Here is a 12,186-nt window from a genome sequence, read left to right as displayed (position 1 = left end):
ATATACATATGAGATGAGTATGTAAACAAAGTGGCATAGTTAAAGTGGTTAGTGATACATGTATTACATAAAGATGCACTAGATGATATAGAGTACAGTATATACGTATACATATGAGATGGATAATGTAGGGTATGTAAACATTATATTAGGTAGCATTGTTTAACCTCTTACCTCCACCCGACACACAGGCGTCCCATCTAGATATCTGGAAATGCAAATGCGCTACGCTAAATGCTAATAGCACTCGTTAAAACTCAAACGTTCATTAAAACACACAAGCAGGGTACTGAATTAAAGCTACACTCGTTGTGAATCCAGCCAACAAGTCAGATTTTTAAAATGCTTTTCGGCGAAAGCATGAGAAGCTATTATCTGATAGCATGCAACACCCCTAAAGACCCGCAGGGGACAAAATAATTAGCATAGTCGGGGCTACACAAAATGCAGAAATAAAATATAAAACATTCATTACCTTTGACGATCTTCTTTGTTGGCTCTCCTAGATGTCCCATAAACATCACTATTGGGTCTTTTTTTTCCGATTAAATCGGTCCATATATAGCCTAGATATCGATCTATGAAGCGTTTTATAACGCAACGTCATTTTTTTTATTAAAAAAGTCGATGACAAACTTTCACAAAACACTTCGAAATACTTTTGTAATGCAACTTTAGGTATTAGTAAACGTTAATAATCGATCAAATTGATCACGGGGCGATGTATATTCTATAGCTCTATGTCTTGAAATAATGTCCGGATAAATCTCAACCAAAATATCCGGTCGGAGACCGGAAGAAATGGGCTGTCTCATGTTCGTTTGAACAAGAAACAAAGCCTAGGCAAATGACAACACTGTTGACATTGTGTGGAAGCTGTAGGTATTGCAACCTCGGCTCCAGGTAATGTGGTTTCCATTCAACAATACATTCAAGTGGCGCATTGATATATTTTCCAGTTTTCAGTGATACGATTTTCCTGCGCTTTTCGATGAAACGCACGTTCTGTTATAGTCACAGCCGTGATTTAACCAGTTTTAGAAACATCTGAGTGTTTTCTATCCACACATACTAATCATATGCATATACTATATTCCTGGCGTGAGTAGCAGGGTGCTGAAATGTTGCGCGATTTTTAACAGAATGTTCGAAAAAGTAGGGGGTAGGATCAACAGGTTAAAGTGGCTAGTGATATATTTTACATAATTTCCCATCAATTCCCATTATTAAAGTGGCTGGAGTTGAGTCAGTGTGTTGGCAGCAGCCACTCAATATTAGTGGTGGCTGTTTAACAGTCTGATGGCCTTGAGATAGAAGCTGTTTTTCAGTCTCTCGGTCCCAGCTTAGATGCACCTGTACTGACCTCGCCTTCTGGATGATAGCGGGGTGAACAGGCAGTGGCTCGGGTGGTTGTTGTCCTTGATGATCTTTATGGCCTTCCTGTGACATCGGGTGGTGTAGGTGTCCTGGAGGGCAGGTAGTTTGCCCCTAGTGATGCGTTGTGCAGACCTCATTACCCTCTGGAGAGCCTTACGGTTGTGGGCGGAGCAGTTGCCGTACCAGGCGGTGATACAGCCCGACAGGATGCTCTCGATTGTGCATCTGTAGAAGTTTGTGAGTGCTTTTGGTGACAAGCCGAATTTCTTCAGCCTCCTGAGGTTGAAGAGGCGCTGCTGCGCCTTCTTCATGTACGCCGAGGAACTTAAAACTTTACTACCCTCTCCACTACTGTTCCATCGATGTGGATAGGGGGGTGTTCCCTCTGCTGTTTCCTGAAGTCCACAATCATCTCCTTAGTTTTGTTGACATTGAGTGTGAGGTTATTTTCCTGACACCACACTCCGAGGGCCCTCACCTCCTCCCTGTAGGCCGTCTCGTCGTTGTTGGTAATCAAGCCTACCACTGTTGTGTCGTCCGCAAACTTGACGATTGAGTTGGAGGCGTGCATGGCCACGCAGTCGTGGGTGAACAGGGAGTACAGGAGAGGGCTCAGAACGCACCCTTGTGGGGCCCCAGTGTTGAGGATAGCAGGGTGGAGATGTTGTTGCCTACCCTCACCACCTGGGGGCGGCCCGTCAGGGAAGTCCAGTACCCAGTTGCACAGGGCGGGGTCGAGACCCAGGGTCTCGAGCTTGATGACGAGCTTGGAGGGCACTATGGTGTTAAATGCCGAGCTGTAGTCGATGAACAGCATTCTCACATAGGTATTCCTCTTGTCCAGATGGGTTAGGGCAGTGTGCAGTGTGGTTGAGATTGCATCGTCTGTGGATCTATTTGGGCGGTAAGCAAATTGGAGTGGGTCTAGGGTGTCAGGTAGGGTGGAGGTGATATGGTCCTTGACTAGTCTCTCAAAGCACTTCATGATGACGGAAGTGAGTTATACGGGGCGGTAGTCGTTTAGCTCAGTTACCTTAGTTTAATGGGAACAGGAACAATGGTGGCCCTCTTGAAGCATGTGGGAACAACAGACTGGGATAGGGATTGATTGAATATGTCCGTAAACACACCAGCCAGCTGGTCTGCGCATGCTCTGAGGGCGCGGCTGGGGATGCCGTCTGGGCCTGCAGCCTTGCGAGGGTTGACACGTTTAAATGTTTTCCATCGGCTGCAGTGAAGGAGAGTCCGCATGTTTTAGTTGCGGGCCATGTCAGTGGCCCTGTATTGTCCTCAAAGCGGGCAAAAATGTTATTTAGTCTGCCTGGGAGCAAGACATCCTGGTCCGTGACGGGGCTGGTTTTCTTTTTATAGTCCGTGATTGACTGTAGACCCTGCCACATACCTCTTGTGTCCGAGCCGTTGAATTGAGATTCTACTTTGTCTCTATACTGACGCTTAGCTTGTTTGATTGCCTTACGAGGGAATAGTTACATGTTTCCGGTCACCTTGCCCTAATTAAAAGCAGTGGTTTGCGCTTTCAGTTTCACGCGAATGCTGCCATCAACACACGGTTTCTGGTTTGGGAATGTTTTAATCGTTGCTATGGGAACGACATCTTCAACGCACGTTCTAATGAACTCGCTCACCGAATCAGCGTATTCGTCAATGTTGTTGTCTGACGCAATACGAAACATATCCCAGTCCACGTGATGGAAGCAGTCTTGGAGTGTGGAATCAGATTGGTCTGACCAGCGTTGAACAGACCTCTAGTGGTGTGGGGGCTGTGCTTTGGCAAAGTGGGTGGGGTTATATTCTGCCTGGTTGGCCCTGTCCGGTGATATAGTCAGACGGTGTCTCCTGACCCCTCCTGTCTCAGCCTCCAGAATTTATGCTGCAATAGTTTATGTGTCGGGGGGCTAGGGTCAGTCTGTTATATCTGGAGTACTTCTCCTGTCTTATTCGGTATCTTGTGTGAATTTAAGTGTGCTCCCTCTAATTCTCTCTCTCTTTCTCTTTCGCTTCTCTCGGAGGACCTAGGACCATGCCTCAGGACTACCTGGCCTGATGACTCCTTGTTGTCCCCAGTCCACCTGGTCGTGCTGCTGCACCAGTTTCAACTGTTCTGCCTGCGGCTATGGAACCCTGACCTGTTCACCGGACGTGCTATCTTTCCCAGACCTGCTGTTTTCAACTCGCTCTCTACCGCACCTGCTGTCTCTAACTCTGAATGATCGGCTATGAAAAGCCAACTGACATTTACTCCTGAGGTGCTGGCCTGTCGCACCCTCTACAACCACTGTGATTATTATTATTTGACCCTGCTGGTCATCTATGAACATTTGAACATCTCGGCCATGTTCTGTTATAATCTCCACCCGGCACAGTCAGAAGAGGACTGGCAACCCCTCAGAGCCTGGTTCCTCGCTAGGTTTCTTCCTAAGGTTCTTGCCTTTCTAGGGAGTTTTTCCTAGCCAGCGTGCTTCTACCTCTGCATTGCTTGCTGTTTGGGGTTTTAGGCTGGGTTTCTGTACAGCACTTTGTGACATCGGCTGATGTAAAAAGGGCTTTATAAATACATTTGATTGAATTTGTTTGATTGTGAACATTGTCAAGAAGCAAAGAAGCCCATCCCACTAGCACATAGAAACTAGAGACCATGAGTAAATTAGTCCCTATAAATTACACCGATTGGCTTATAGGGGGCGCTGTCATAGGTAGTCTCACAGCCTATAAACCTTAATATCCGCCACCCCGTTTCACCTAGACCAGTGGTATTTGTACATTTTCAGTAAGGGACTCCATTCCCATTCGCCCAGAATTACACTCAAACCCATCTAATGACACAACCTTTAAATCAGTCAATTTAGATTTTTTTCATCAACAAATAACCTTCAATTAATTTTCCTATTTTTTATCAGTAACAGTAACATTTTATTTGTCTAATTATCTCAAACTTTTATAGATTGTCCATTACAATAATCTGTCATCTTACTTTTTTGTTCCTAAATAAAAATATATAGACTACGTGGCCAGAAGTATGTGGATACCATGGGAATTAATATGGTGCTATAACCACTCCACTCTTCTCGGAAGGCTTTCCACTAGAAATTTGACAAATTGCTGAGGGAACTTGCTTCCATTTAGCCACTAGAACATTAGTGAGGTCGGGCATTGATTTTGGGCGATTAGGTTCCAATTCATCCCAAAGGTGTTCGATGAGGTTTATGCACGGGGGCAGGAAATGGCCTTCCCCAAACTGTTGCCACAAAGTTAGAAGCACAGAAACGTCTAGAATGTCATTGTATGCTGTAGCATTAGGATTTCCCATCACTGGAACTAAGGGGCCTAGCACGAACCATGAAAAACAGCCCCACACCATTATTCCTCCACCAAACTATACACTATGCATTCAGGCAGGTAGCGTTCTCCTGGCATCCCCCAAACCCAGATTTGTCTGTCAGACTGCCAGAAGGTGAAGCGTGAGAGAACGCATTTCCACTGCTCTCTCCACTACGCTTGGCATTGCGCATGTTGATCTTAGGCTTGTGTACAGCTGCTCGGCCATGGAAACCCATTTCATGAAGCTCCTGATGAACAGTTCTTGTGCTGACGTTACTTCCAGAGGCAGTTTGGAACTCGGTAGTGAGTGTTTCAACCGAGGACAGACCATTTTTACGTGCTGCGTGCTTCAGCACTCGGCAGTCCCGTTCTATAAGCTTGTGTGGCCTACCACTTCGCAGCTGAGCCATTGTTGCTCCTAGACGTTTCCACTTCACAATAACAACACTTATAGTTGACCAGCTCTAGCAGGGCAGAAATTTGACAAACTGACTTGTTGGAAAGGTGGCACCCTATGATGGTGTCACATTGAAAGTCACTGAGCTCTTCGGTACATGCCATTCTACTTCCAATGATTTCCCAGGGAGATTGCATGGCTGTTTGCTCGATTTTATACACATGTCAACAACGAGTGTTGTTGAAATAGCCAAATCCACTAATTTGAAGCGGTGTCCACATACTTTTGTATATATAGTGTATATACTGTATTTTACGACCCCACTGCAGTCCCTCTGCGACCCCTGACTTTGAACACCACCAACAGACTTAAAACTTTGTATGTAGGTGTCTTTCCTCATGCTGAACAGATTTGCCTACGGTCCGCGTGGGTCCATTAGGATAGATTTTCCTCCATCTTGGATATAAAATTTAAAAAATACGATGTATTTTCATGAACCATAAGTTCAAATTGATACCAAAGCTAAGGGATTGGTTTAATTAAGAGATGACTGAGTTATTGATAAATCAACCAATCAAATTTTACGTGTCCATTTAAATCCTTTGTAAATCCACTTCACAAGGGCCTGTCAACGTGAAACATTTTAGAGTCATCAAGTTTGGCATTATATATATATATATATATATATATATATATTATTTTTTTTTAAACAATTTTTAAATAAGGAAACTATTAATATGGTCTGGATTAACTTCCTGGGGTTGTACAGTCAACAACCATCTACACTTGCATAGAGTTCTACTCTATATCAACAAGCAAGCAGAACATGAGCTCTCTAACAAAGCTCTCTATTCTAATGTAGTTGGCTGTTGGCACTACACTAGTTATAACATTTTTCTGTTGACTGCTATTTAAGGAGATACTGTGTCCAGATGAATAGTAGCAGGGGCTAATGCACTGAAAGCACTCAGCTCAGTGCTGATGCCCTATAGAATATGGTTACGTCCCAAATGGCATCCTATTCCCTACATAGTGCACTACTTTTGATCAGAGCCCTAACAGTAGTGCACTGTATCTCTACATCTCTAGCTAATCAAGACAACTGTGTGTTTATGGACATGAGGCTCTTCTCTTAACCTCCCTGGGTTTCAAGCATCCTTAACCCTCTGGGTCTCAAGCACCCTTAACCCCCCTGGGTCTCAAGCATCCTTAACCCCCTTGGTCTCAAGCATCCTTAACCCCCTGGGTCTCAAGCATCCTTAACCCCCTGGGTCTCAAGCACCCTTAACCCCCCTGGGTCTCAAGCACCCTTAACCCCCCTGGGTCTCAAACATAGACTATTCTTTAGTATTTTAACACAGGAGAGTACCTTAGTATTGATCCTGGCTGTTCTGGGGAATGGGATTGTCTTTCAAAGGGGGGGACCAGAGGGATATCTATGACGTGAATTATCCAGCAGCGCCAATGGTTTACTGTAGCAGGAAATCTACTCTGTTCTAATAGAGCTCAGTGATGAGATACTGTAGCAGGAAATCTACTCTGTTCTAGAGCTCAGTGATGAGATACTGTAGCAGGAAATCTACTCTGTCCTAATAGAGCTCAGTGATGAGATACTGTAGCAGGAAATCTACTCTGTTCTAATAGAGCTCCGTGATGAGATACTGTAGCAGGAAATCTACTCTGTTCTAATAGAGCTCAGTGATGAGATACTGTAGCAGGAAATCTACTCTGTTCTAATAGAGCTCAGTGATGAGATACTGTAGCAGGAAATCTACTCTGTTCTAATAGAGCTCAGTGATGAGATACTGTAGCAGGAAATCTACTCTGTTCTAATAGAGCTCAGTGATGAGATACTGTAGCAGGAAATCTACTCTGTTCTAATAGAGCTCAGTGATGAGATACTGTAGCAGGAAATCTACTCTGTTCTAATAGAGCTCAGTGATGAGATACTGTAGCAGGAAATCTACTCTGTTCTACATAGATATAGACTCCACAACATAGAGATTGACACATCTTTATGCTCTACAACCACACACACACACGCACGCACACACACACACACACACACAAACACACACACACACACACACACGCACGCACGCACGCACGCACGCACGCACGCACTCACGCACACACACACACACACACACACACACACACACACACACACACACACACACACACACACACACACACACACACACACACACACACACACACACACACACACACACACATACACATACACATACACATACACATACACACACACACACACACACACACACACACACACACATACACACACACACACACCCACCACCTCAACCACACACACACACCCTACCACCTCAACCATACACACACACACACCCTACCACCTCAACCATACACACACACACACACCCTACCACCTCAACCATACACACACACACACCCTACCACCTCAACCATACACACACACACACCCTACCACCTCAACCATACACACACACACACCCTACCACCTCAACCATACACACACACACACCCTACCACCTCAACCATACACACACACACACACCCTACCACCTCAACCATACACACACACACACCCTACCACCTCAACCATACACACACACACACACACACACCCACCTCAACCATACACACACACACACACACCCTACCACCTCAACCATACACACACACACCCTACACCTCAACACACACACACACACACACACACACACACACACACACACACACACACACACCCTACCGCCTCAACCATACACACACACACACACACCCTACCACCTCAACCATACACACACACACACCCTACCACCTCAACCATACACACACACACACCCTACCACCTCAACCATACATAGCCACTCTCCATATCCTTTGTTAACATCTTCCAGTAAACTGTTTTGTCTTTCATTGTTCCTTTCTCTCCTTTCTCTCTCCTTTCCATTTCCTCTCTCTTTTCTCTCATTTCTCTCTCCTCTCTCTCCTTTCTCTCCTTTCTCTCTCCTCTCCTCTCTCCTTTCTCTCCTTTCTCTCTCCTCTCTCTCTCCTTTCTCTCCTTTCTCTCTCCTCTCCTCTCTCCTTTCTCTCCTTTCTCTCTCCTCTCTCTCTCCTTTCCATTTCCTCTCTCTTTTCTCTCATTTCCTCTCCTCTCTCCTTTCCTCTCCTCTCTCTCCTCTAACTCCTTTCTCGCTCATTTCTCTTTCCTCTCTCTCCTTTCCTCTCCTTTCTCTCCTCTCCTCTCCTCTCCTTTCCCCCCCTTCTCCTCTCTCTCCTTTCTTCTCCTTTCTCTATCCTCTCTCTCCACTCTCTCCTTTCTCTCTCCACTCTCTCCTTTCTCTCTCCACTCTCTAATTTCTCTCTCCTCTCTCTCCTTTCTCTCTCCTCTCTCTCCTTTCTCTCTCCTCTCTCTCCTTTCTCTCTCCTTTCTCTCCTCTCTCTCCTTTCTCTCCTTCTCTCTCCTCTCTCCTTTCCTCTCCTTTCCTCTCCTCCCTCCCTCCTTTCCTCTCCTCTCTCCTTTCTCTCTCCTTCCCTCTCCTATCTCCCTCTCCTCTCTCTCCTTTCTCTATCCTTTCTCTCTCCTTTCTCTCTCCTTCCCTCTCCTATCTCCTTTCTCTCTCCTTCCCTCTCCTCTATCCTCTCTCTCCTCTCCTATCTCTCCTCTCTCTCTCCTCTCCTCTCTCTCCTTTCTCTCTCCTCTCTCTCCTATCTCTCCTCTCTCCACAGCTTGGATCAAGAGGTAAACACAGACTGAGGAAGGCAACAGAGACCTGGTAAAGAAGGGGTGACTACATGCACAGTTGTGTTTTGCCTGTAGAAGACCAGAGTATCAGAAGGAACCATGAATTTTGTGATGAAGCAAGCCTTAGGTGGTAAGTACTGTATACACTGCTATATGAACGTGTCAATATTATGGACTGAACATCTGTTTGCCATGCGATCTGATGTTTGTACTCAGGGGAGCACGTACCTCTTGACATCTTGATCTTTGTATCAAAGTACAAATGTATTGCTCTAGAAAATACAAACTGAATTTGGATTTGGAAGAACTGCTAAACTATAAACAAATCAAACAAGCTGCCTGGTAAACTTATTGTAGACAATATACTATAATGTAAAGCAATGATCACTATCAAGGAATTAAACGGTCACAATTTATGACCAGTTTCTGGTTTTAGGTCTCAGAGGGAAGCAATAGTCAACTCAACCTATAGACTCAGATAGTCCTCCATCATTTATATTTATAGTCATCTGAACCTCCGATACAGCTCCATCATTTATATCTATATGCTGTGTAGATTAACTTGTCACTGTGGATGAACTCTGGCTAAAGGTCAATGCATTGTTAAAATCAACATCCTGATTGGGATTAATCGGTGGGAAGAATATGGGTAGTCAAATTAAAAGTATACCTCGTCTGTCAATCCTAATCCCCCCTATCCTCTGACAGGCTTGGAGCAAATTGTCTTTCTGGAAGAGGCTGTGGCCATGCAGTGACCTTTCATTTGGTTGGTCTGGCCTGGGTGCAGAATGTAATTTCATTGGGCTGGGAATGGGGGATTGATGGGGGCCCGAGGTTGCAGCTGGGGACTGGGGGGGATGGGGGACTGGTGGGCCGGGGGACTGGGTGGCCGGGGTTGTGCCCGTGGGGCTGGAGGTCTGGGAGACTGGAGGGCCAGGGGAGTGAGGGGCTTGGGGACTGGGGGGGGTGGGGGACTGGGTGGCTGGGGTTGTGCTGGAGGTCTGAGGGATTGGGAGACTGGTGGGCCCGGGGACTGAGGGGCTTGGGGACTGGGGGGGATGGGGGACTGGTGGGCCGGGGGACTGGGTGGCTGGGGTTGTGCTGGAGGTCTGGGGGACTGGGAGACTGGTGGGCCGGGAGACTGGGGGGCTTTCTTCAGATAAGACTTTAAAATATTCTAAATGGAGAGTTAGGTACTATAAGGTTCTATCTACATTTTTGTCAAAATGAAGTTATTGACATAACCATTTTCTGTTCAATGTTCTCTTCCTACAGTATATAGTACTCTAAATACCTTAATTAATGTTGTTAAGTTCAAAAGAATACAATATAAAAATTACTGACACCATTCAAACCAATGGGCTCCTGAGTGGCGCAGCAGTCTAAGGCACTGTCTCTCAGTGCTAAAGGCGTCACTACAGACACCCTGGTTCGAATCCAAGTTGTATCACAACCGGCCGTAATTGGGAGTCCCATCGGGCGGTGCGTCAATTGGCCCAGCGTCGTTCGGGTTTGGCCGGTGTAGGCCATCATTGTAAATAAGAATTTGTTCTTAATTGACTTGCCTAGATATATATATATATATATATTTTTTTTTAAAGCCAATTATCTCAGATTCATCATTTTGCAAATATAACCTTTTCGTCCCAAGATCTCAATGTCTAAATAGTACATTCTAAATAGTACATTCTAAATAGTACATTCTGAATAGTACATTCTAAATAGTACATTCTAAATAGTACATTCTGAATAGTACATTCTAAATAGTACATTCTAAATAGTACATTCTGAATAGTACATTCTAAATAGTACATTCTGAATAGTACATTCTAAATAGTACATTCTAAATAGTACATTCTGAATAGTACATTCTAAATAGTACATTCTAAATAGTACATTCTAAATAGTACATTCTAAATAGTACATTCTGAATAGTACATTCTAAATAGTACATTCTAAATAGTACATTCTGAATAGTACATTCTAAATAGTACATTCTAAATAGTACATTCTAAATAGTACATTCTAAATAGTACATTCTGAATAGTACATTCTAAATAGTACATTCTAAATAGTACATTCTAAATAGTACATTCTGAATAGTACATTCTAAATAGTACATTCTAAATAGTACATTCTGAATAGTACATTCTGAGCAATAGCATAAAGTCTTATTTTCCCACTTCTCTATCACATTTAGCTTTTGACTGATATCATTGGAAATAAACTGGATGTGATGTGTTGCTTGCATCCACCATCTCACACAGATCTCCGTATGGATCCTAGCCTCTGGCATGGGATTGCTTTGCATCGCTGCATGGTTAATTAGATATTGGTTCATCGGGCTCTCTGACTGACCACAATAGATTAGCAGGGAGTGCTATTTGCGTGCCTGTTTCAATCAGTCTCCAGACAGACAGACAGGCGGCCGAGCAGTGACTACAGCAGGTCATAACATGGAGAGAAGACTAAAGCCCTATTTATATCTGGGTCTAACATGTATCCTTTGTCCTAACATGCATCCTTTGTCCTGAACTCATCCACATTCTGATTGTGGACACATTTTCAGACAGGTGTAGATGTTTAAAAGATGCATTATGATCTGATTGTGATCAGATCTTCCTGACCACCTCTGGAGGTGAAAACCTTTAAATCATTATTGTCTCGCCTTCTAAAATGGCATCAATATGTGTCTTCAAATAAATAATTCAGACTCTTTGCTATGAGACTCGAAATCGAGCTCAGGTGCATCCTGTTTCTATTGATCATCCTTGAGATGTTTGTACAACTTGATTATTTTTTTTAAATTTCACCTTTATTTAACCAGGCAAGTCAGTTAAGAACATATTCTTATTTTCAATGACAGCCTGGGAACAGTGGGTTAACTGCCTGTTCAGGGGCAGAACGACAGATTTGTACCTTGTCAGCTCGGGGGGTTTGAACTTGCAACCTTCCGGTTACTAGTCCAACGCTCTAACCACTAGGCTACGCTGCCGCCCCATTAGAGCCCACCTGTGGTAAATTCAATTGATTGGACGTGATTTGGAAAGGCACACACCTGTCTATTTAATGGTCCCACAGTTGACAGTGCATGTCAGAGCATTGGATGGTGTCGAGGCACAAATCTGGGGAAGGGTACCAAAAACATTCTGCAGCATTGAAGGTCCCCAAAGAACACAGTGGCCATCATTCTTAAATGGAAGAAGTTTGGAACCACCAAGACTCTTCCTAGATCTGGTCGCCCGGCCAAACTGAGCAATCAGGGGAGAATGGCCTTGGTCCAGGAGGTGACCAAGAACCTGATGGTCACTCTGAC

At 44.5% G+C, this 12,186-nt stretch overlaps 1 protein-coding gene across 1 annotated transcript in view; it reads left to right on the top strand.

Annotated features, from left to right (window-relative positions):
• The window catches only part of LOC118377822 (complexin-2), a 70,287-nt gene that overhangs the window by 37,856 nt on the left and 20,245 nt on the right, over window positions 1-12,186 (top strand). The window contains exon 2 of the mRNA XM_052487486.1: window positions 8,855-9,000. Within this exon, the coding sequence (XP_052343446.1) occupies window positions 8,970-9,000 (31 nt within the window). The 5' untranslated portion in view covers window positions 8,855-8,969. The remainder of the gene's footprint in view (window positions 1-8,854; window positions 9,001-12,186) is intronic.

The sequence above is a fragment of the Oncorhynchus keta genome, chromosome 30 (genome assembly GCF_023373465.1).
Source record: "Oncorhynchus keta strain PuntledgeMale-10-30-2019 chromosome 30, Oket_V2, whole genome shotgun sequence".
NCBI lineage: Eukaryota > Metazoa > Chordata > Actinopteri > Salmoniformes > Salmonidae > Oncorhynchus > Oncorhynchus keta.
The sequence above is the reverse complement of the archived record's forward strand: the minus strand, read 5'-3'. Positions and strand labels throughout refer to the sequence as shown.